At 34.4% G+C, this 26,985-nt stretch overlaps 1 protein-coding gene across 9 annotated transcripts in view; it reads left to right on the forward strand.

Annotated features, from left to right (window-relative positions):
• FSTL5 (follistatin like 5) overlaps window positions 1–26,985 on the forward strand; it is a 407,458-nt gene that overhangs the window by 137,185 nt on the left and 243,288 nt on the right. For 8 of the 9 annotated variants that reach the window (XM_013096657.5, XM_013096661.5, XM_013096662.5 and 5 more), the window contains one exon: window positions 12,265–12,403. In XM_013096657.5, the coding sequence (XP_012952111.3) occupies window positions 12,265–12,403 (139 nt within the window). Of the gene's footprint in view, window positions 1–2,433; window positions 2,454–12,264; window positions 12,404–26,985 lie in introns of those variants that run through there. The other variant, XM_021270252.4, reaches the window with a different exon arrangement.

Below are 26,985 nucleotides of genomic sequence, written 5' to 3' on the forward strand. Positions count from 1 at the left end.
ATTAACTATTTGTTTACTTCTCTTGATCTGGATGAATAGATTCAGACTTCATTTAAAGACAGGAGCAACTTGGAATTTCATATGGTTCAGTTAATGGTGTTATTTTAGAGTTCTGTTTCCATCCTTGTGAACCTTCATCATAACTAAGTCCCATAAACAAGGTAAAATTTGGGACCCAATGTAATAAATGCAGGTTTTAGAGTAATTTTCAATTAGGTCAGGATTTCATGTGTAGTTGACTTAATTACAATAATGCGGGCACTGGGACTGGGCACTAGAGGGCAAATGTATTTTTGGTTCAATCTTGATTAAGGACAGACTGCCCTCAGCTACAAAAAAAATCATTGTTTATTTGAATAGCTGCAACAATTGTCTGTCTTGCTGGTGACTGATCGAACTGTGGTTAGATCCAGTGATACTAAAATCCACGTGCATCTTTTCTCTCTGCAATTTGATGACTTAGTATTCCCTATCAGTGTTTGTGCTGCTGTGTATACTCCTCTCCATCACCCAAGGGTGCATTCATACTGTGGTGAGAGTAAACATCCTCTGCCCATATTCTTGTCGTGATAAAACAAGTCTTGACCTAAGTTCAGCCACTCCCAGAAAGGATTTTCTGCTGAAAGATGCAAGATTCGTGTTTCATGTTCTAATGTTAAATTGAAGTAACATAAACTTTATAAAAGTTTTATAAAGTTTATAAAAGTTTATGTGAATGTAGAGTTTCTAAACGCTAATGGCTTTTAAACAATTAAGTATCAGATTAAAAAAAAAAAAAAGGAGAGAAGCATTTACTGAACACAATTTGTTTTTAACCTAACACACTCTTGTTGTGTTACTTGCTTGTCTGTGTTTAAGAGGCAGGGAGCTTATGGCTAAGTTCTGTAAAATCTTGACAGTACCAAAATATTTATCTGAGTTTGTAGCTGGCAGATTTTATATTTCTGATTTCATAATAACATAAAGCAGTTGAATTCCCATTGGTTCAGAGCCTGCCATGATGATAAACATTAGTCCTCTAGGATAGTGAATAACCAGGAGTAATAAGCGTTCTTAATGACGGAAGAAAGAGACTGCCTTGCTGACAGTATAACTTCCACAAATGAGCACTTATATACATGGTGGTAAATGTACCAGTTTCCTGAGATTGGTCCTAAAGAGTCAGGACAAGAATTAGATCACCAGGCACAACTCAGTTCTATTAGAAAAAGCTCCTCTGAGATATGTGAAACATAGTTCCTTCATTTTGTTCTACTTTCTGTAATAAATAAATTGTGAGATTGCAGCTGTGAGGTTGTGTTAAGAACACAATGAGAAAGGTTTAAATTTGCCATTTCTCATTTCATTGTAATTCATTTAAACATGGGTCACTGACACTATGAAATCTGGTGTCTGCCTTTCAATAAATAAATAAATATACTTAAAATTATAATATTAAACCAGAGCATGAAATTAGCAGCAAAGATTTCGTCTAATAAATTGAAGCTGCTTCTTTCATTCTCAGTGTTCATGTTGCTGTATACTGCTATGTGTAATGTCCTGTTTCAGTGTTTTGCTAGCCCACTTAGCCAAGTCTATGTTGCTCCTGAGGATTTGCTCCATTGCTCGTGAGGACTGCTCCAAAGAGATGTATCCTTGCTGCGTCCGCTTTCCAGGTGTTTTGGACCTTTCAGAAATGCACCAGGCACACAAGTTAACAAGTTTACTTGTTTCTGGTTTCGCAACAGCTTCCTATAAGCTTTTTGATTCCATTCCAAATTCTTCCAGAAAGGGTGTCAGCCCTGGGCAGTTGCTTCCCACTCTCATCCTCCCACGATGCTCAGTGCCTGAGCTTCTGCCCTCACCCTCCAGCATCTGGCAGTGAAAACAGCATGAAGGCAGAGAGGCAGCAACAGCCAAAGGCATGGAAAGCCTTGCCCTTGTGCTGGCTGCTCACCACAGAGTGCCCTGGGGGGATACATCTCAGAGCCCCCTGACACATTTCATGTATCTACCATGTGTGACAGTACAAGACCAGGAGTGAGAGGGTCTGCACTCCACTTTCCACTTGTGCAGCATGATAGTTTTACAATTTAAATTGGGAAAAGTAACGAAGAGATCGACAGGAGTCAGCAGAAGGCAGGATTAGTCTAGCATGTTGAATGCTTTCCATGAGATTTAACAACAAAAATGTTGTCCTCTTGCATGTTCCAGCACACGAGCTGTCAGCAGCCTTCTGGCAGCTCCACAAGGACTGTGCCAGTCTTTTTCTGTGGGTGGAGGATGAAGAGGGTGTGCCTGAAGTAGCAGCTGAGAGACAGAACAGATCGGTACACAGATGCATGAGCTATTGGCTGCTGTGGCAGAGCTGCCTTTTGCTGCTGCGAGTCCCAGGCCTGCTGCTGGTAGTTGAGGTCAGTTCACAGCTTCAGAGCCTGATTCAGAGCGTGGCTGTTGCTTCTGAAGGAGAAGCGGTGAGTGCCAGATCGAGGTGTGCTCTGGTGAGAGCTGGCAGTAAGGCCCAGGGGTGGCAGCTGCTGCTCTGCCACTGATCTGCTTCCCACAAAGCATCCTGGAGGACAGACTTTGCTAGTTACAGATTATGGCTGAGTTCACAGAGGGAGTCTGGTGCTGTGACTGCTTTCTAAGAACCCTGGGTTGGTGTGGCAGTGTGGCATGCTCAGACGTCTTGCTTGTTGTGAAGTTTTTGAGAAAGAAGGCTGTGGGTGAAGATGTGGGGACACTAGTCTGTGGGGGCAGTAAAGGGACTCTGTCTAATGGAGAAATGCTTTTAGCTAAAACTGCTGCTACTTGTTCTAAGTGTGATCCCAATTATTTATATATAAGAGTAGTATATAAATATAATACTACAGTAGTCTATATCTATAATAAATATCATATATGTGTATATGTATGTATATATGCATATATACATGTGTGTATATGTGTATATACATATATACACATATGTGCATATATATCAATATATATGTATATCATTTATATAAAAATTACATTGTTTGTGGATGCATCCCTGCCATGAAACCATAATAGTAGGTGAAAATAGCTTAAGGGTAGCTGCGTGTTCTTCCTGACAGGGATGTGTATCCATCAGTATGTAAAATGAAGTGCTCAAAGTCACAGGCAATGAAACATTGTTTATGTGTATTACTCTATCTATATTAAAAATCTATTAATAACACTGAATATGATGATAGAACTTACCCTCTTTTCCTTATCTATAGAAAATAGGCATATTATAGACTATAGATTATAGCCTTTCTTTTTTGTCCCCCTTCATATTTATAGTATGTGAATGACAAAGACTGATGTATCCTGAGGGTATACAGTACTATTCCTTGATATGTTAAAAACGACCTTTTAAATCAAGGCAGGTTAATTTATAATGTGTCCTCTCTCTTAAAGGTAGTATGAACGCACTCCAGTATTTAAAATTTCATTTATTACACTTTGTAGATTTATTAAGTTGATTAAATCAGTTTATTTGGATGCAATGGCTGTATTTTTGTCTCCGTTGTGAATGTTGAATATCCCAGCTAGTCACCTTTTAGTAACACAGAACAACAGCATAATAGGTGAGGAATTTTGTAAACAAGTTCTTTGAAAGAGGAAAATTTCTTAATTTTAAGTATACACATATTTTTAAGTAGGGCATTCTCATATTTAGGTATATATTTTTACTCATCATATGAACTCTCATTTAAGTCAGTTCTCATTAATTACATGTTTTATATGCTGTTATATATACATTATCACATTGTACTGTATAGTATATACATTATCATATGGTATGATATTTTTTTGGTCTATGTTTGCAAAGCTTACAGCATAGGGAGACATAAAATAGTGCTCAGTACATACTTCCTAAACTCTTACCATAGCAGTATCTCTTCCAGTACATCAATTCCAAATAAAGAATCAAGCAAAGAACAAAATTTAACATTACCAGTTAAGTAGTGGAAAGATTTAGATAGCACAGTAAACTCTGAAATAAATTATCCTATGATACATTAATCATGATTCAATATTTGTAAGAAAGGTGTCAGAACTGGGATTTTGTTTGTTTTCCGCAAAACATTGAAAAGTAGAAGGGTAAAAATCATTAGCAGAAGAGAAAAGGGAGACGCATTCATGTTGCTTTATCAAAAGAATTGAAAGGAATTGTCTTTAACTGAGACAGCTCATTAGCAGTGATAACTGTGACAATTTGGTGAACTTTTCCTGTAGTTTTCTTTCCTTTTTTTTTGTTTGGTTGGTTTTGTTTTGTGTTTGTTTATTTTTACATCAATGAAAAAATAGTGAATTGGTACACTTCTGTTTTACACACCATTTCACTGAAATAAAAATAGATAAGCCGTATTTTCCCCACCTTACAAAGCTAGTGGCTTATGATATGAGTAAAAAAGAAATATTTTCAAAGCCATTTTCCTTTTTACTTATTGTAATACTTTAATTGATTTTAATATAAGGCTTACAGGAGAACGTACATTAAAATTGCTAGTAATGAAATGTCTAAAGTTCAAAGAGGTTGGATATTCAGTTTATATGGCCATCTGCCTCAGAGTTTAGATATGTTTGAATTCCATCCATTTTATTAATACTGTTTGATGGTTTGAGTGCAATAGAAATATTGAAGATGATTCACCATCAGTTTATCGGAATTGGAAATAAAAGCAGCAGTTTAATTCTGTGAAATCAATATCCTAAGCTAAGTAAAGAGTTAATATATAATTTTGTGGTATGGTGTCCTTTTTAGTAAGTAAAATAGTGATTTAACTAACTTGCAGCATGATAATGATTTAACTATTTAACTATGTTGTGTCATAAACCACTTCTGAGACAGTTGGAAAGTATCAAGGCTAGAAGATTAGGACCCGTTGCTTTACTGCACAGACTAAATTGTGTGTGATTGCTTTGTGGCAAATGTATTCAATTACCACATTTTTATTCAAGAGTGTGTGCAGTTGTTTAACAAAAAAGAGTTTTCTTTAATAAAATATTTCATATCTATGATTCATAAGTTTCACTAAAAAGCTGTGATTAACTTTTTCTTCTTTGCAATTCTGGTTTCCCAGAAGATGACAGATGACATGAGAGTTGTCTTAAAGAACAAACCCTCATAAGATAGCTAAATCACAACCATGTATTTTTATACGAATGGTTGCACACTGAAAACATGAGTAAATATTGTTATAAAGAGGTTCTCAATATAACAATTGTTTTGTAAATTCTATGGAAGGACAATGATAAAACAACAAGACAAAGTACAGATCACACGGAGCATAATGGGTTACTTTGCTAGAGGACTGACCATAATAAGGTCTTGATTCCCTTATCTAAATGAGGCAAGTGCAACGCTGTAAGGTGGCTGCCATCCGTCACTTCAGAAGGTACAGCTATTCCAGAAGTGCTCCTTACGCAAGGGTTTTAAGAAGCAAACTTGTCATAGGATAAAAGAATCCTCTTGTGGATAATAATATATCAAAAATTTTCAGAAGTAACTGAAATGGAGAGAAGTTAATAGCAAGAAAACTGCAGTGTGCATCAGATTCATGAATGCTCTGGAAATGGGCTAAAAAGTGAAATGACAGAGCCTTCTGAGATTCAGAAGAGTAAATCTAAAAATTGAAACTAAAGAGCTTACTGTGCAGTTAGAAATAAGGAATAACTATTATCTGTTCCACACCCTTCAATTTATCCCTCCTCAAATTCTGAGACAAATCTCAGGCTGATGGAGAACAGCACAGAAGGATCCCATGAAACTGATCAGTTTAATGATGAAATGGAAGGTGAAACTCATGGTTAATTAGAGAAATAATGCACCTGAGAAAAAGAAAACACCCTAATTATTTACATGCAATGAATAGCTGTAAATTGTCTATTTGCATTTACAGGGTGTAGCAGGTAATGGCAACTGTTAATAGCTGTCTGAGAATTTCAGGTCATTATTTAGTGGCAAACAAATTATTTACATATAGTAAAAGATATACTAGAGTATTTTAAATTTCTCTATATGCTTTATGCGTAGCTTATATTATGTTTTAAATAGATATAGTTTATTATGTAAATAGAATTATAAATTATGAAAATATTATATTTTATATTTTTAATTTCTACATTCACAAATATACGAGAGTATGAGAATTATTAGGAAAGGAGTATTTAAAGACAAAAGAAAATGTAATATATAAATGTATGGCGCATTCCTGTCTTCAATACAGTATTAGACTCTGATTACATTCCGTAGAAACGTGTAATGCAAACAGGAGTGTGCAGAAAGACAAACTGGAAAACCCAGAGGCACAAATTGGCCTCTGTTTGAAGATGTAGTAAGTAAATTAACTCATCAGACTTCCAGACGTGGTTATGTGACTATAAAGAAGCAACACTCTTCACACCCACATAATCATATGAAAATAAACATACATACAAATTTATAAAAAGAAGCAGACTTAAGAAGTTAAGTCCACGAGTGAATATTAAACAAAATTGCTAGTTGCAATTTCTAGCTTAGGCAGTAAACATACTCAGGGGAATATTCTAACAAGTCCCTTCTCTCCCTGTTTCTGTACTTGCAATTTAATTTAATTATCTACCATTGGTTACCAATTTATTAACAAATAGTTATTAAAAAAACATTTGCCTCTCTTTACAGTTTCACATCAATGTTTAGTGCAAGGGAAGTATTAGAGCAAGTTTTTTGAAAATATAAGGTACATTTTGATTAATACCTGCTTGATGACAACTCCTGGTAAAGTAGTTGAAAAATAAAATAAACGTACAGAATAAAGAACTTTTAAACAATAGAGTGCTGAAAGTATGGGGTGGAACTACATCTCATTTATGCAAGGCCTTAGAAAAAGCTTAATACTTAAATGTTTTCAGAAGACCAAAAGATATCAGATGATTCTCAATATTGGAATCTCTAGAAAATGGCAGACTTCATAATAGCATTAATCAACATGTAAGTGGTTATCTTGTCTTATCTTTAAATCCTTTCAAATGCATGAGTTGTACTGTAATGCATGGATTGTATATTTGTGTGTTACGTGAGGTAGTATCATGCATCTGATATCACTACTTGCACAGCCCTAGCAAATTCACTACACTGCTTTTTGGGTGATACCTCAGTGATGTGAGAAACTCTGGAAGAAAAATCTCTTTTCTATAGGGTTCCTGTGAAATCATAACGTATAATTTCATTTATTTTCTAGAATGTTTCTTTCAAAGCTGGCCTCTCTGTTTTCTCTGGTTGTGCAGTAGATCTTAATTCAGATCCTAAACTGCAGTCTGTGGTGCCCTTCCCGCCCCACCAATTCCAAAGTTTTCAGAAATACATATACTGTCTGGGAAATGAAAGTAGAACTTTTTTTTTCCCTCTATGAAACAGTGATAGGAGAAAAATATAAAAGACCAAAAGTTGCTTGTACTCAAGAGGTCTACAAGAGCTATTTTTGTTAAACTCTTATCTTCTATTTTTTTTTTCTTAAAATCCATATTGCTAATACTTAGAATCTTTGATTTTCAGCAGTTTCCTATGAGACAAAGTTTTGCATGGTGTTGATTACAACATTCGATATATCAATCATGTTTGACACTGAAATTGCTTAATCCCATTTACCTCCAGTACTTTTCAAAGATACGTTATATAATATCCTGTGCACTTAATAAAAGCATGCTAAGTGTGTTAATTTATATACTCAGTTGTTGTGATCTGTTGAAAGATATCTGATAGCTCAAGGCAGATATCCACCATTATTTGAAACACGCAGAAGCTCTTACTTGAAAATAAAAGTAGTTATATAATAATAATAAATAAAAACCTCAAAGATAACTACTATGCAAATATGTAATTCAGGAAATTAAAATACAGAAGTTATCCAAATAGTGAAATGTCACGTTATAATCAGTGAGTAAACAAGATCTAGATCAGAAATGCAAATTTGGGTTCATAAGTATGTCACTTAGCCCCAAGAGGGCATGAAATAAGCATCCTTTTAAAACAAAATACCATTTTGCAGGGATATTTCTATGATTGTTTGATAGTATAACCATTAAAAAGGAATGTATAAAAATTCTATACTTACCATTTATGCGGCAGTCCCAAGTGGAAATAAGGATTCAGTTATTTTGGGTATGAGTATGTAGAGGTGACATTGTCTTTCTTTCTGTTCATAAAGCTTTTAAAACATGCTAATTTCACATATTTAATTCAACACCTGAAAATGGAAGTCTTAAAGGGCATATCTTATTTTATTTTTTGTTGAAATAAGAATAATTATTTTAAGGAGATCTGTGTTTTTGGTAATATAATTTAAGGAAGAAGTAAGCACTTATGTTTTGCAAGTTCAATGGAAAAATTATGATACTTTGAAAAAAATGGGGTTTTATTTCTGAAAAAACAAGTAAGAACTGCAGACACCCTACATACTGCTGGGATTTTAGTCCATCTTAAAAGGTGGCTTCTTTAATTTATATTTTAAGTGTTCATTAACAGGCAATGAAGTCACAGACTGAGCATGTAATAATTTTCTCTCTCTCTCTCTTTTTTTTTTTTTTTTTTTTTTTGGACAAGTACAAAGGAAAAGCCTTTCAGGGTCAAACAATTTTCAAAACTATAAGGCCTCTATTCTTTTACATCACATGAGGCTTAAATGCATCCAGTTTAGATGGGAGTGGTGGAATGTAGCTGCCCTCAGCATCTTCTGTGAAATGACTGTTCTCCAACCTAATTTTCATTTCACAGAAAGAGATACCAAGAGTGCACAAAAGGGACAAAGGTTCAACTGTGCATAGCTAGTGTTAGCATGCATAACTGCTAAACTAATCTGATTCTGGCCTTGAAAGTTAACAATAACCTTTTTTCAAGACTTCAGTAAACACAAATAAAGGGGAATAAAGGGGTGCTTTCTTCAAGATTAAAAGTCAAGGTTCAGGATTTTTTTTTTTTTTTTTTTTTTTACTGTAATGGACTTACTGTTCCAGAGTAGCAGTGATGCTGAGAACTAACACAGACAGTGAAGGAAAATGCCATTCCACAACACACATGAGTTCTTGGAGTTCTGAAATAATCTCTTCCAGTGTTTCAAGTCAGTGAGCTAGATTTGTTGTAATAACCATGGAATAACTGATTAGCAGGTTTGTTTTGGTCTAGGAATGAAGGAAACCCCAGAAGAAACAGAACTTTTCTACCATGTCCACTTCTTACCATCACTTTAATATAGAGATGCTGAGCAGCTATAAAAGACCAAGCTTTAACTTATTTATACAAAATATCTGTCTCCATTAGAGCACGTTGTCTGTTTCAAATCATTCACTGCTTGGCTTACCCTGCAAGAGATCTATGAGAGACACCTCTACATTAGAAGAGTTGGAAATGTGACTTAAGTGGGAACCTTTAGAACAAGAAAGGCAATTATAACTAAGGAGGAATCTTAAATGTTATTAATAGGGAGTCCCATAATGAGATTGTTTTTGGTGAAATAAAAGGTAGGTGGTGTCAAGATAGTATTGTATATTAATCTTAAGCCTGAGGTTGAGTTAGGAGTGAATTACAGCTAGGTGGGCTGGTAAAGTCAGCTGGAATGAGGCAGAAACTGATACTGGTTTAATGAAGTTTGGTTGACTAGCCCCCAAAGAAGATAGCAGACACGTGCAGGATCCCATTAGTGAGACTGTGACTAGAGGTAAGGTTAGAGTCCATTTAATACCAGTGATATCTCTGTGGGAATTAATACTATGCAGCCTCTGCCTTCAGGTGGCTGTGAGGGCTGTGCTATATGAGGAATGATAGAAGTCAAAATCACAGTTTGTATAAGAGGACTGCCAGGAGCATGGCTGTAAATGATACAGGATAATAAGTGATCCCCAATTTGTTCACATTTTATGCTCTGCTGACTTCCTATGCAAAAGGAAATAGAAAGGCAGGTCTTAAATGTTCTGTACACACACTGGGTTCTCACCACCCTCTTCTGACTTTTTGTACTTATTTCTACACTAATTGTACATATTTCTGCATTGGCAAGATAAGTGCATTAAAGGTGAGGTACAAAGGGAAAAAATAATAAACTGTCATATAAGTTAGTATGCGTAGAAGTTGTTTATCCTGTATTACACGACTAAATAATACAGAATAAACAGAATGACTTGCATGTATCTCAAAGTGATGAGGATCAGTTTTCTCTGTTGTCTGTTTAAGATGACAGCTTTAATACAGATGCTAAATATCAATAAGTATTGTCTAGCTCTAATAAGTATGGAAACCACTTGTGAAATGTGTATTTGTAAGTTCAGTGAGAACCATCTAAGGGAAACTCTCTAGCCATATGTAACTATAAAATGTGTGACTATGATTGTTATAAGTCTTCCGTGGTTCTCATCTTACCTTTGCATAGCTATAATGTTTTTGTCTTTACTCAGAAGGAACTCTGACACAAATTCTCAATAATACTTCCAGCGTCTCCTGCAAGGATTTTCTCATACATGTCAGAATATGTTTCTCAGGGCCTTTAATTTCAGCAATAGCTCTGTGCATTCTTTTAGACTGTTGTCCATCCCCCTTCCTAATATTAGTACATAATATCTCAGTTTTAGTCCCAGCAGTTCACACCATAAAGGTATCACTTTAGCTGGGTAATGTAGGACTGGTTTGCAGAGCTAGTCCTATTTTGTCTCAAAAAAAAAAAAAAAAATAGATTTTGTGTTCAGAAGAGCAGAAAATAGTTTTGTTAGCCTGGTTTATGAATATACTAGAACTTTTCAATTAGCACAACCTGGTTTGTTAGGGTGACAAACTTATGGACATCAAGCAGATGAAATAGTCAAAATAAATAACTACACATAATTGTATAGTTAACATATGCTATAGAAGTGACCAGGTAGCTATTGGTATTTACTCTTAAAATCTCCCTTTGAAATACTAAGTTTGAAATGCTTCAGTTAACTGTCTGGTTTAATGGATTGTAAACAAGCAAGTATCCTGCTAATTTCTCTTTCCAGAGAACGAGGTTGTATCAACCATTAAAGATGGCATGGCATCTTTCTGTAAAATAAAAACGATGGCCCTTTTCCTCTTCTCTTTTTAACATTTCAGGTGATTTATGAAGGTGAAATATGTTGAAGCAGTCAGCAATTTTAAGCTTTACATAAGAAGAAAAAATGGATGTAAACAGTATTTATTTCTGTTTTCAACGCATCATAATAAAGTTGCATAGGTTTCTTGGAATTGTGTGATTTTTAGTGTTCTTGTACAGATTTCAACAAGGTGCCGCTGTTTATGCAAATAACAGTAACTGTTGAACCCCATCTGTACTCACAGCTGAAGACACTATGTTGCATTATTGTGAAATATCTGTTAAGAATTATTGCTAAATCCCCTTGAGGATGACAATATTTTTCTTGCTACTGCTAATGTAGTGGTAGACAGGTATGAAGCCAGACGTGCATATGAAACTTTATCAACACCAGCATTTGTAACAAGTTCTACCAAAGACAAACACAATTCACTAAATGGCATTAGCACTAATACAAATGTATTTTATGCAGTTGTCTAAAGTGTCCTGTGACCTCATGGTTGTTTAAAATCTCATTTTTCTCATTTTCTTTTTTTTTTTTTTGGGGGGGGGGTTGCTTCTGATGAGTTATAGAGCAGTGGTGCGTTTATCATGGCAGTGCTTTTCCTGCTCAGATCCACAACATGATTTGTGGATTTCTGAAACAAGAGCAACCCCAAATCAAAATCAATCAAAGAAAAGTTTTTCAAATGCTCTACCTTGAATTTTGCACTTGATCACAGTGAATTCTGGGACAAGAATTTGGGTAGTTTGCTTAATAGGCTGGGAATATTCTGCTGACACAATATAGAATATATTTAGTTTCAGAAATGCAATTTAAAAATCCATTCAGAATATTTGACAGAAAATATAGAGCTTAGCTTACAGTTTAGACTTCAGTCTGATAAGATAATAGATATATGATACGTGTTTTATACTAATATCTGTCAGGATGCAAATGGTGCACCAGAGAAGCCTGTATTTACAGGAAGAAGCTGATGACCATGTCATTGATGATCATCTTTATTGCTTCATTTGGGAAAAATTTTTTAGTTTTTTACTGTTGCTTTTCTATTATGCCTCGCCTTTTCTGAGGCTTTTTCATGGTTGTTTGTCTCAATTGATGTCTCGTATACCCATACTCGTAAGAAAATGACTTGTACCAAAATAACATTTCAGTTTGTCACTGAACTTTTACATTTTATTTTGACAGGAACAGACCTGTAAAGATGTTTATGTGGTGGTCAGCTGTTTTACTTCTTGGATGCATTTTGTTGGGAGCAGATGGGTGGCCAGCCAAGGAAGGATACAACTTTAGGCCTTATCAGCCCCTAGTAAGACTACGCCACAAGGTACTGATTATTCTCTAGCACTTCTGACTCGGGCTTCATGGTTAACAGTTAAATTATATGCCAGCCTTGTCTTGTTTAGATTTATTGGAGTGGTGTTTAGAAATTAACTTTTTCAGTAATATTCAGCAGAAATATAGACTTGCTTTGACAAGTGAACAGGAGCTGTTTGGAGTTGGAAGCCCAGAAACCATTCAAAGATAGTAAGATTAGCTGTATTCTAGTTTAACAAACTAGAGATTATGTACATCAACAAATGCTGTCATAGAGAAAGGAAAAGTTGTCTCCCAAAGAGACTGTCTGCATCTTCTTAAGGCAATGACTTGTCCCAGTACCTACTGGATTTCAGACCAAGCAGCACCAAGAGAACTGCCTGTCAAAGAAGCATAGAGGTGAGGTTAGCTCATCAACAAAAACTTGTCTCCATGAGGTAAATGCTCACAGTACTGAATTTGAACTGTGGCATAATACCAGTGTTTCCTGCAATGGTTTCCCAGCTACAAGCATTGTATGCCATTCAAATTTTGCCCACCTGCCACATTTCTGTCATGAATCAAGGACTCCCAGAACAGTTCTCATCTAAAAGATCCTGGTCTTCTTCTAGCAGCTAAAAGGGTAATGGTTTTGTATGGTAACAGGTCAGGAAAAGGGCTGTCAAATCTCCATGGGCTGCTTGAAGCTAGCATAGATCTGGTGAACTTTTCAGTTTCTACTTGGCATTGGACCAACATCTGTGGAACTCTAAGGCCTGTGATCAGGACAACAAAGATCATAAAAACAAACAAACTACTTTTCCCCCTTCTTCTGATTCTGGGTGTTTCAACTAGAAAGTTCAAATTACTGCTAGAAACTATAAATGTTAGTTTCTATTACTGTTTCAAGATCCTGGCTAGTTTAATTTCTCAACATATTTTATAAAATACCAAGAGATTTCCTCTTGGACCTAGGTTTGCAAAAAAAAAATCCAATATCTTGGATCATGTGACTCTATTTCAGCATGTAAGGAGGCCAAATGGCTTCATAAGTGAAGCCATTCAGAGTTCTGCTCAAACCAGATTAAAATATTTGCCTATTAGCCCTTTATTGCCTACTTTGTACGTAACATGTAGAAAGCTTCTAACAGATGGAAAATGAAATGCAAAAGTTTATACTTTATAATAAAACTTTGTGTCCTCTAGGGGGATGCTGTTCCATCAGAATACAACAGCCCCTTAACTGGAGCCTGATGTGTTATGTGCGTAACCATATAGGCACACAGGTGTTTACACTGAGTATTTTGCAAATTCAGAAACTTTGTCTTATCAATTTACCTCTGTCAGTTTTAAACAAAGTAAAACTATACAAGAAAAATACTTTGAAGTCTAGGAGAAATGAGAAAGTAGTAGTTTATCTATGGAATGAGCTGTGGGAGAGAGAAATTATCTATACTTCCCCCTCCCCCACATAAATATTGTGAAAAGAATCAAGGGCAGTGGATGAGGTATGGTGAACATCATTTCTCAGTTAGTCTGTGTAATCAATATTATATGTGGTGCTAATAGTATATTGGTGTTCCTTAATAATACTTCTAATCCTCTAACTCTCATTTAATATGTGAAATAGGCTGTAATAAGAATTACAAATTTAATTATGGGGTAGATAACACGCATATTCACATATACGTATGTGAACACATACCATTCATTTATGTATATGTCTATATTTCCTTTTTTTAATTTTATGTTACTTATTATGCATATTTCAAAAACACATACAAAATGGAAAAAAAGCATACATACAGAAAAAGCAAATGACATTCTGTAAGTAGGTTTTGTGTTTTTAAAAGAATTTAAACTTTAGAGGAAAAGAATTGATAGAGGTGAATATAAAATAAGAGGAAAAAGTAATAAACTTGACACAAAAGTGTATTCTAAAAAGCAAAGAAAATATGGGCATTTATTTATTTATTCTGAGGCAATATGTCTAGATTAAAAAAATGTTTAGTATAGTTCTACTTTTGGTATTAGGGATGCATTTTAGTATACAACAATGAGGAATGCAGAACTTTTCTAAAGTCAATTTTAAAAACCACTTCTAGCACAGACACACATTCCAAATATGTAGATAATATTGTAAGGGAGACTTTCTGTTTCAATCAAGCATTTAATATTTCAAATGCTAGATTGTTATGCAAGTAGAATACTTATTACAAATTGAAGATGATAATGAATATCAGCAGAGTCATATTTGCTTTGATGAAGCAGTATGTATACAAGTTTAAGAGTGTGCAGATTAAAAAAGATGAGTAATCACTCTTGCTCTTGTAAAGGGGAATTTATTTGACTTGGATAGTATTCCAACCACAGCAACTCCAAATGTCAGACTGCAGGGAAAAACAATCTTGTTGTTTATCTGTCAAGTTAATATTTGGGTATTATCTTGAAAAAAAATAATCGTGTTCATGTTGATAGCAGGCATCCAAATCATAAAGGTTTTTGTTGTTGTTGCTGTTTTAAAAGGGATTATGAACAAATTTGTCTCCTTGTTCACGGAAATTACAAGTAGGCATTTAGTCTAAATGAATTATGGTCTGAATGCATAAGGAAAAGACTTTGGAACTAGGGAAATACTTTATGCATATGGAAAGGGTGAGTTGGTGACCACCAGAAGTCTCATTCTTGGAAGTCAAACTGGGGCTCAAGAGCAGCTGGACTGGTCAGGCTGGAAGTAGATTATAGATTTTATTTTATTCTTCTGAAGAACTAGACATTGATTCAGTTCTGCCTCTTCTTCTATAGTGTAATCTATTGTCATTTGCTTGAACTGGAATGGAGAAAGACTATTACAAAACACTCTTGAAAATTTTATTTCTAGGCATCTTCAAACTGCTGTGGCTTACCCTTATGTAGTGACACTGAAAAATATTAGGCTATGTCTCGATTACATGTGCATTTCTTGTTGTGCCAGTTAATCCTCGGTTCTTTATTAGTCAGAACACTGAAAAAGTTTGTAAGGGACTTTCCATTTGGGAGTCTGCTTGCGTTGCTGCTGAGGGTATTGTAAGCAATTTTTTAATACTTAGATTCCCACCTGAAATCGTTAGAAGTATTTCTAGCATCCTAATGAATTTTATTCCTCTGATTTGCATGGCTCTGACAGAGAGAGTAATGTTTATGCAATATCTTCAGTGAAAAAAATGTATGCTGTGAGATTTCCAGGTACAAACAAGAAGAAGGCAGCCAACAGAACGTTTACTGCCAGCTTCTGATCCATTTCCAGAGACCAAGAAATATGGGATATATTCTGTATGTTCATATGTATATTGCAGAGCATGCCAAGTCTGCATATCTAACACATGCACACACATCTCTCCTCTGCAAGCCAGGTGAAGAAAGGTAGGTTATTGGGGAAGGAGAAGAATATGTAATATTAATAACAGTGCCTCATTGTATATGATATCATTACAGGTAGGGAATTCTTTATTTTCAGTCTCAAGAGACAATCAGTGAAGATTGCTAATATAATCACCTGAATACCTTTTACTCAGGTCTGATTCTGATTTTGTGGAATTAAGACCACTATATTCAGAACAGCCAGGGTTATAATGCCTATTAAAGTGCAACCAGTGGCTCGGGAGGGTGGGCAGGGGAAGGAGGAATATCAGGGTGTAATAGAGGGAGGAGTATCAGGGTGTAATGGAGGGAGGAAAGAAATGAAGAAATTTGGAATTCAGCCTGTGTATGTGGCAGGGAGGGAGTTTCCATCAGAAGAGAGCTTTTTTTCCAGCTGAGCAGGTGGAAAGAGACATGCTTTGTTTTCACCCCTTCTATGGGCACCTTTTAACAACTGAGCTTCCTGTATTCATTAAAACTATTTCCAGTGTTGACTTTGTTTTGCTGAAGTGTTAATGGGATCAGAATCAGATGCACAGCAATCAGTGTTTTCTGCGTTATTTCTCTGGATTAAAATATTTTTTTTAATCTTCCTGTGAAAAACTTGCCTCTTCCCCTTTCTGTCTCCCTCCTGTCTGACAGTCACTGTTTGCTGTTATGTTAGCCAGTTCAACTCTGATTCTCATTAATGGAGGCCTGAGTAAGAACAGAATCAGGTCCAGTGTGGAGGTCTTTGGGAAATAATGACTTTGTCTAAAATGAAACAAAATAAGAGAAAAACATGTAATGTCATAAGCACGCTTCCCTGGTTTATTAAAGACAAATTTAAGTGTATAAGCACAAAGCATAGAATACATTTTCCACACAGTTTTTTTGCCCAAAGATTAGAAAATACTCTCCCTCAATTAATAGTGTATTCTGTGTTACAGTGAAGCACCTGTAAAATACAGGCAGGTGAAGAAAGATACAGGCAGAAAGTAGTACTTGAGGATTCAAAAATAATCTGAGCTTTTCTTGTGTGGTCTAGTCCCCAGACAACTGGAGGTTTATAGTTCACAGTGCTTATCTGGAAATGCTGTTTGAGTGCAGGCTCTGAGAAGTCATAAAACTTGATCCTTTAAAATCCTCTGTCCTAGAGCGGGGGAGGAGTTAGTGGGGAAATCCTTTGCAGTAAGATGCAGCAGTGAATTCTGAAGACTGAGAGCAGAGCTCTTGAGCATCTCAATGTGGCTCCCAGTTCTAAGGTAATACGAGAATTCTCTTTCTCCTTAGGTTCACTGAATGTACTATCTACATCCTATGCAAATTCCAGGATTTAATCTAAGTAACAGGACTTGCTCCCCCCACTCCCCAATTATTTATGTAACCACAGTTAGAATTCTTAAGGAACTTTGTTGTTGTTGTTGTTGTTTTCTTAATTTTGCTTTTCTCAGGATTGAATATGTCTTGCACTCTAACCTACTTTTTCCTGTGGGCACTAGCATTTAGAAGGCATGACTATTTAAGAAAAAAAATCTCATTACAATCATGGTATATTAATAAGTTGATTGAACATTTTTTCTACCTCTCACTACATACTCAAAATATGTTTTTAAAAAGTCATAGCAAGATTGCCTATAAAATCTCTCTAAAGAGTCTTCTACATTCCTTCTTCTAAATAATCTATCCCTGTGGGGGGAGAAAGGGATGTCAAAGCCTAGAATTAATGCAGGCGTGAAATTCTTTTTTTTCTAGCCATCTGCTGATGATTCCTTCCATTGCTTACTCAATAGCAACATCTAGCTGTAAACTTTTAGTCAAGAAGTCTATGGGGTTAGGTCAAGGGAGAAAAGGTTTTTACCGTTGTACTCTTGCTGTACTTCTCTTTTGTGTTCCTGATACTGAAAATCACCACTGTGGAAATGATTAATCTCACCCAATTATTTTAAGGGATGATGAGATACACATGTATCATCTAGCTTTTAATTAACATCGCCTTTTTAATTTAATGTGTCAACTTGGAAGCGAAGAATGAAATATAAAGTAGTGGTACATGGGGGTGATATAATTACCCTTTACATTACAGTATTCAACTTGGACACATTGTTATCTAGGAAAAGGATTTCTGATTAGCCACTAAATAGACAACAGTGTTATACACTATCTATATCATGCTGTCAACAGCTACAATTTCAGATTCTTGGTGAGTATATATTTTTCATATTATATTACAATGTCAAATCACAAATTTCCACCACAGCAAAACAAAACATAAGACTTTTTGTATGTAAAATTTGAGATGCTTGTCTCCTGTTCAGCTTTTTGCTGCTTGTATTTCTAAGATCCAAGAGGCCAGATACTTGACATGGATATACCTACAGAGATTTATGAAGTCCAGCTCTTTTCAACACCTTCCTTGATGACTCTGATTCTTCAGGTCCTCAAGACTGCAATATATATAATTCAACCTCTTAACGTTTTTTCTGTCAGCCAAACTTTATTTTATTCTTTTCTACTTTTTCTTCTCAGTCATTTTTCCCAAGGATTTAATAAGTAATTTCATAACCTAGAAGATGATGATACATGTAAGCTTTTATCTTTATTAACCTTTTTCATCATAGTTCATTAAAGTGAAAGTCATGCCCCTCAGGATACAGTGGTTATAATGTGAAAAATAATATGCAAAATCAATATAAAAATATTAAATGAACATGGCATATAGCAGTGACAAGTGCAATCAGCTTTAGTGGTTTGCTGACAAAATGGGATGTAAAACACTGACTTATTTTTTAAATTACGTAATTGTCCATTTAGTTTATGGTTTGTTTTAAGTTCTCTGATTCTAATTAGCTAGGTAAATTCTGTTTTGAAATGAGAGGAATTACACATTTTAAACATTGTTTTAAACATTAGTATGCTATGCATCTATAAGGTGATATATTCTAAATTAAGAATCACCTGTTCTTAAGAATCCTGTAAAATAACACCTTTTAAACTGGCTCCAGACTAAGTACATCTAAGTTGGCTATACATCTGCCTGTCTTTTCAATATCTATGTCCTTAAACATCCCTAAGACTTTCACTCTTTTACTTCATGTGACAGAAAAATAAGTTCAGAAAAAAATATCAAATTTTAATACTAGGAATGTGTCTCACTGGCTTTAGCACTTTTTTCTTCACAAGTTAAATTGTCTTCATTATTTTTTGAAAAAAAATATTTTTTAAAGTTTATTTTCATTTATGGATGTGATTCATCCTTTGAAAACAAAATAAACAAAAGCCTTGACATAATCATTTACTCCAGACAGTAACTATTTTAACTTAATTTGAAAACTGGAAATGTTTGGATTTTGTTGTGAGTCTTTTTCTTGCATTTTTAGCAAATACAAATATTATCTCAGTTCTTGAAACTTCATGACTATTTCTTAAATGTTTCTTTTGTCTTTGATTCATTTAGAATATTAGTTTTCCTTTTGCCCTAATCCAAATTTCTGTAACTATTGTAATATGTTTAATATTCTACAGAAATCTTTTATCATGTTGCATCTTGCATTTTTTTTGTTGTTGTTAAGTCCTGCTAGCAGTAGGACTCTGTATCATTTAATGTGAGATGTGTTGTGAAGCAATCCAGAGAAATGACAATCAGATTGGTAGAAACTCTGCAATACTTTTCTGGTTGTCTTTGAAAACACTTTGGGTTTATAATAGAGTTTCCCTTAAACTCTATTATTAGAATTTCTGCTCTATTATTAACAGCATAAGAACCTGATCTGAATAATAACTTCACAGTTCTAAGATTCCACTTCATAATTGAAGTAAGAGCATGTTTGTTGCAAGTGTCTGACCCTATTAGGGATAATGAATCCAGTTCCACCCTAATTTTCTCTTACTCTGCCTCCATAGGTGGCAGAAATCACTTGTGATCAAGTGGTAAACAGGACTATGGCTGTATTAGGCCAAGTGTAAGTAATGATGAGGTGGAGAATTCCGGAGTACCAGAAAATAGCTTCTTCATGTAGTGATATTGATTCAGGACTACTGAATCAATGCAGAGAACAAAAGTGGAATTGAGGAAAGAATAATTTCTGTGAAATAGAAAGGTTTAATAAGATCTCATAAAAGAGTGATTTTCAGGGTTCTGGCTCAGGACTATTTTATTGTAAGAATGAAGACAGAGGAGAGGGCCTGTATGCTTAGAAGATTAATCAGTGACATAACAAAATACAGCGATGCGTTCTTTAAGAACATATTTTACTTTCTTCTTCTGATCTTTCTTTTTCCATCAAATGTATCTAGTTTTAGACTCTAGAGACTTTCCTTTTTTGTGCCCTTTTCTAGTAACATCCAGTATTCTGAAAAATTCAAGGTAGATATACATTACACCGCATGATCAGTTTCTTGTCATGTCAAAATGGTATATGAAACTTTCCAATTTTTAGTCATTTGCTTGCAAAGATGAATATAAAAAGCCAACTTATTTATGGATGCATACTATTTAATATTAATTCTTATATCATTAACCATTATCTTATAACCTGATACCATTGTCATTATTTTACATGCTATCCTTGCTAAAAATATGGTTCACAAATTTGTATTTTTTTACAAGTCATTTCACATTAGAGATGCAATAATAAATCCCCACAGAAAACCATTTTCCCCTAATTATATATTCAGATCAAACTAATCAGTTTAACCATCATAGTGGTCTTGAACTGTAAAAAAATTACTGAGAATATATGTGGAGCTTGAGAACAAATCTGCTATATTTTGGATAAAACTGTAGCTGATGAAATGATATTATAACTTTTTTTTTTCTGTATGAGTTCTGATCTCATGCTACCAAGAAATTCAAGTTAAGTAACCCATCTGCACTTTACATGAAATATGTCTTTTATTATCTTGCAGTAAAAGTATTTCTTAGTACAATATGTAAGATAATTCTTCATCATTTATTTTCCAGATTGGCTTTAAATTTTTCATTTGAAGGCTTTTCAAAGGAACCACAGGAAGAAACAAGTATATGTTTAGATATACTAGGTTTATTTGATTCAGTTTTCTTCAGCAGTGATTTTTGTATCTGCAAAACTCAGTCTGTGACTTAGCTCCATTTTTTTCACAAACCGAAGTATCAATTAAAAGATATCTTATAAGCTTCTGTCCTCTTACCCTGCAGATTACTGTTGCTCAAGTAGGCTGTGCTTACACTGGGATGTTTCCAGTTCTGTCTAGATTACTATATGCATGACATGTTATTTTTACTTTTTTTTTTTTTTTGTATTTACTGTTGGGATCACTTAAGTAGTCCAAGCTCAGGGCATTCTATTTGTTTCTCAAAACTTATTTCATGATAACTGTTATCAGGTGAGTACTACATCCATCACTATGCTCAATTTCTTTCAACCAAAAAATAGGAGAATTTGATATTTTTCAGTTTCAGATTTGATTTTCATTAAAAGCAAATTCCACAGTGGTTTTATATGGCTTTCAAATAACGAGGACAAATGTTAACATGCCCATTAAAAATTTGAATGTTTTTTGTAGGTCTATTCAGGCCTGACATGCAAAGAAAATGGAGACCTTAATTAAAAGATGTCTTAATTATGCCTACTTTGGTTGTTATGCATTGATGTGGCTATGCTTAGATACTTTTAAGAACATGGAAGGTTAAAGCCTTAAATATAAAATTTAAAACAAAGATCTTACAAACTTTAATAATTAAAAAATGTTACTATTTGACATTGTTGAAAGTGACCCAGGAAATGAGCAAGTGATAATTGTTTCACTTGAACTGTCTCTTTAGCTCTTCAATATTTCGAGTTTGCATTTAATGTAGCTTGTTAAATATCAGTACAGACTGTTCATATTTTCCAAATTAAGTATAGCAGCATTAACTATTTATTTAACCATCACATGATATCAGTCACATCTGTTTAATGTTCATTGTTAATTCTATTAAAAAACTTTTTTTGTGCTTGAACTTTCTTTCTAAGGACATAGTAAAAAAAAAAAAAAATACTAATTTAAAATTATAAAAATTTAACAAGCTTATTCCTTATACTTCACCTCTTCCCATGAAAACAAACCAAAACAAAATTATCAGTGATTTGTTTAATGCATAACCTATAATTATGGGTTTGTAACCTCTAATGAACAACCTATAATTTGAAGTGTAATTTTGAAGGAGAAATAAGGCCTACCACTTTTCTGAGGCATCAGCACAATCTTCCATTCTCTAGGGTAATTCATGGAAATGCTATTAATTTCTATTATTTTTTTCTAGATGTTGTACTCATACATCAATGCAAGTAATATATAACTAATACTGCATTATTTTAACAGAATATATTCAATTTTGTTGGTTTATCTAACATTATTTACATATTAAATCATTTGATATTCACCATTGATTTTTACATGATAAAATTCTACTGAATAAACAAGAACTTTGAATTGTATTACTTTAATTACTGTAGTACAGCAAACTGATCCTAAAACTTATGAAAGACCAATCCCATTGCAATTGATTTTTTTTTTTTTTTAAATAAAGAAATAAAAATTACCAAGTCTTCAAACACATTCCATGCCTTAATATTTTCAAATCATTTCTCTTGATGGCTCATTGTTAATAACAAACCAAAGAACAGATTTATCGCTCGAATGCATCTGTCCTCTCCCCAATTACTGCTTCCTGATATATACTTTAGTAGATAGGATGCAATGGAAGTCTTTTGTTTGGTACTCATTTCTCCATGAGTACATCATATATCCATGTAATAATTTTGATAATATACCTATTTAGAGTTAATGAGTCTCCTCTATTTAGATTAACTAAATGCAACCTCTCAGAAACTAGGAAGGAAGCTAGTAGCCAATATGGAAGTTACCAGGAAGGATTATAAGTTCAACCACGGAACTGGCAGCTTGGCAGATTTTGTGTGCAAAACTTAGAAATACAACATCTGCTATTAAGAAGTCACTAAAATGGAGCATAATGAAAAGACTGAGAAACTGACAGAAATTTTGAATTAATACAAGGAAATCGTTGTAAAACAGTCTACTTGCAGTCTATTATTAAAAACAAACCCAATTTTAGCTGTGTCTACTAGTATCAGTAATAAGTTGGGCACAGGGAAGGTTTATTACTTTTTTAATAAAAAAGGAAATATAATTAAAAATACACACTTATCAGCTAGATTAGAACTTAAGATGTTTTCTGAATAGTTATTGCAGCTCTCTGCATATGTGTGTGTGTATATATATATATTTATTTTTTTTTCAAAGTTACTTCCTATCAACACTGACTCCGAGAGAACATAACTATAGCTTTACAATACATTGCCTACTTCACGGTAGGGGGACAGTAATGAATTGTTGCTATTATTGTAGCATATATAGCTCTACTTTATATTTCGTTTTAAAAAAAATAGTTGAAATGCAACAATCATATATTGAGCTAATCTTGAATTTTCAATAATAAGATTCAATAATAAAAAGAAAAAATTCTGTGTTCTAGTTTCTTAAATGGGTAATAAAGTACCCATTTTTAACAACCTTTCATCAAATCTCTGGTAGAATGAATGTGTTCCTAAAATATATAGTTGAATACTTTACAAAAGGGCAGATGCAGCTGATGAATATTCGTATCATTAACTTGTTTTTTCCTTTGTAATGCTACCTTATCTGTCCTTCTAAGACGAATGGTAGAAACAACATATTATTATTACTAGAAAATCCTCAGCACATTGGTTTTAATCAATACTGGTAGATGTAGTACAATTTTACCCATAATTATATCCTCACACAGACTAAATATTACTTGCATTCCTGGATTGCAAGAAGGTAATTGATGTTGATGCTGACATGTCTATACTCTCTAATTGTCATTCTTCCTGCAGATTTTCTTTTATCTAGACAAAATTCTGAGAAGAGGAAAGATAAGATCGGAATGAACCTCAGACAGACTGAATAATAAAATGCAACAACATTATGTGTTTTTTAGAAAATTACACTTTAGAAAATTACACTTAAAAACCATCTCTGAAATTTTAAAAAATGAATAGGGGTTTTAGGCAAATTACTCCCATTAATGTCAATGGGAATTGTGCAGCTAAAGCCCATCTGCAGATTTTTATTTTTATTTTTGGAGAAAAATAACACTATATTGTAAGGAAATATAATACTTTTCAGTAATTATGGTAGTACCTGGCGTTTTAAGAGCTCAGAATGTGGGGGAAGATAATGGAATACCCATCCTGTCCCTTAGAGTTTCTGGTGATAATTCAGTATACTAAAGTACTGATTCTTGGAGATCTCTCTTCCTTCTTTTTGTCTACTCAAATCTGGAGTGTCCTCAGATAATACCGAAACAAAATATATATACTGAATATTATTAGCTTACATAAAGAAAGTGTGTTTGTGTGTGTGTATATATATATATATATAGTAGAACTTCTTTTTTCTTCTCATGTTCTATGATATATATATATGATATATGATATATTATATATATTAGGGTATATTAGGGTCACAAAGGTAAGGGAATGCAGCACCTCTCCTATGAGGAGAGGCTGAAATAACTGGAACTGTTCAATCTGGAGAAGTGGAGGCTCAGGTGAGATCTTATTGCTGCCTATAAATGCCTCAAGGGAAGGTGCAAAGAGGACTGAGCCAGGCTATCAGAAGCATTGCCCACTGATAAGACATGAGGCAATGGACACAAACTGGACCACAAGAGGTTCTGTTCAAATGCCAGAAAACACTTATTTTCTGTGTGGATGACGGAGCATGGGAATGGGTTGTGTGGAGAGGTTGTGAAGTCTCTGCCGTTGGAGATCTTCAAAAGCCATCTTTTGTCTGCCAGGACATGGTCCTGAGCAACCTGCTGTAGGTGTCTGTGACTGAGCAGGAACGTTGGACCCTCCTCTAGTGGTCCCTTAAAATCTCAACTCTTCTGTGATTCTGTAATATTCATCTATGGCACCTTATCAACTTCTCCTGCATTATCTCATTTCCTTCTTGGTGGGTTGAAAGAAAGTCTTACGTTGCCATATATGGCCAGCATAATTGTACATTGATTATTGGAGCATTTAAAGTTTAATGCAAAAATAAGCACAAACAACAGTAATCTACTGTTGTATAATCATCATTTATGTAGCATGCATAGCACCTCCTACTTACATGAAAGTTGTAGCCTGCATTTGATGAGACAAATTGTTTTATATATTCCTCTGTACTGAAGCCATTTTGGTTGTAATAGTATTCAATAAGTTTCAATGTGATATGCCTCTTCACTACTTCAACCATGCATTAAGTATTTTAGCGATTAAAACAGTATAAAAAGAACAACACTACATCTAGAATTAGTGGAAGCTTTTTGTTTTTTTCTCCCATGTTCCATGAAACTGCCTATGAATTTAATTTGGATTTGGTCTGCCATCAAAAAATGAGGTATAAAGTCATAACTCTAGAACCAGAAATTACAGTTACACTGTATTTCTCTAAAAATGAGCTGCCTAAAAAATTTACCCAGAGCAAGCTTCTATACATGTTCATTTGAACTTTTTTCCTATTTGGCTCAGAGCTGTGGCCATTTGGTTTTGGACAACTCTTCTAATGAAAGCAGTGTGAGCATAGAAGGGGAACAGCCCATGGAAGAATTGATCCATTATATCAACATGAAGATTCTTTTTAGATTTTTTTTTTTTTCCAATTAAAATAACACACACTTTTGAAAACAGGCAATTTTTTGCTTCAGTAAAGTGGAGGAAAGACTATTTGGCCGTTGCCTACTGTTTTATTGGGCCCACAGTATCCTTAAGATGACTCTTGGACAAGATCTTTTATCAGAAGTAAAAAGATAATAAAAAAGCACTTCAGAATCCTACTAAAAAGCAATGATTTAGTTAAATGAGAGTCTTGAATTTAAAGATGAGAAGTAGTTTTGATTTTTATCTTATCTTTTCAACTACAGTAGTCATTGGGGTGTATAGGCCTGACTCTAACTCCTAGGTCTTGGGAGCTCTCTGCAGCCTGCTGCATGCAGGTCTTTCTATACCAGGCAGCAATTTTAGGAAATGTCATCATCGGTCCTTCATATGTAAGCTCACCTGAAGAATCTTTGCTTTTAAAGTGCTTCTATGTTTCTCTGCTTTTTTTTTTTTTTTTTTTTTTTTTAAGGTATTATGTAGAATGTAATTAGTTTTCCACAAATCTTTTTGGTTTATACAATGTTACTGTGACATAAACATGAAGTTACAGGTCTTTCAATTCAGTTGCTAATGAATGTTGCTGAAGAATATTAAGCTTAAGACTGTGACTTCAGCCTGAAGCAATTGTTCCATCTCAAGGACCAAGGTTTTGTTTACTCTGTCTTCGAGGATCCAAGGCTAGTATATGCATTACCAAGACATCTAGGAGCTTTGCTTTAATGTACAGTCAGACATGCCTAAATAGAAAAACTGTGGATCAGCCTTTGTGCAGGGCTTCTGTGGACAGAATGAAGCCTATGCTTTGCTGAAGCATGATCTTGCGATAGTTTCCTTTACAAACATATAGGCAGGGACAAGATGATTTGGAACTTTTGCATACCTTTATTTCTTCTCAGCTACCCCTTTGCTTTAAAGGGTTGAAATTTGCTGCATGCAAAGAACAGCTTCTTCCTGGGACTGCTGTGTTGTAGACCTGTTCTTCATATTAATCAGAGATCTAAATCTGCCAATCAAGAAACAAATCAGATTTCACAGATTTGCCCAACCCTGATCTGTGTTTTTGTGTTTTTTTTTTTTTTTTTTTTTTTTTTTTTTTTTTTTTTCGTTTAATGAAACAAATCTTACACTTCATCACTTCAGTATCCAGGCTTCTCAAATACTGTTGTGTCCCTTTTATTAGGGGTTCATGACTCAAGACTTCACCAAATGTTCTCCATAGGCCTCTAAGAGTTACTGTAAGACTCTTGATATTCAGTGATAACTAATCCTGGGCACGTCACTAACTGTGTAAACTTCAAGAGTTCTTTTTCCTTATTTATGCCTAGTCAACTCTCTCTGTATCTTGTGTCCTTCATGCAATTGTACATTCATGTAATGTGTTAACTGATCCAAGAACAATCTACAACATAATATTTTCCCAGAATTTACTTCCATAAACAGTAGCAATGTCTAACAGGATTGAGCTGTGCATGCAGAATACCAGCACAAGAATCCAAACATTAAACCACCACACTTTCTGTGATAA

This window comes from Anas platyrhynchos, chromosome 4 (genome assembly GCF_047663525.1).
Source record: "Anas platyrhynchos isolate ZD024472 breed Pekin duck chromosome 4, IASCAAS_PekinDuck_T2T, whole genome shotgun sequence".
Taxonomy (NCBI): Eukaryota; Metazoa; Chordata; class Aves; order Anseriformes; family Anatidae; genus Anas; species Anas platyrhynchos.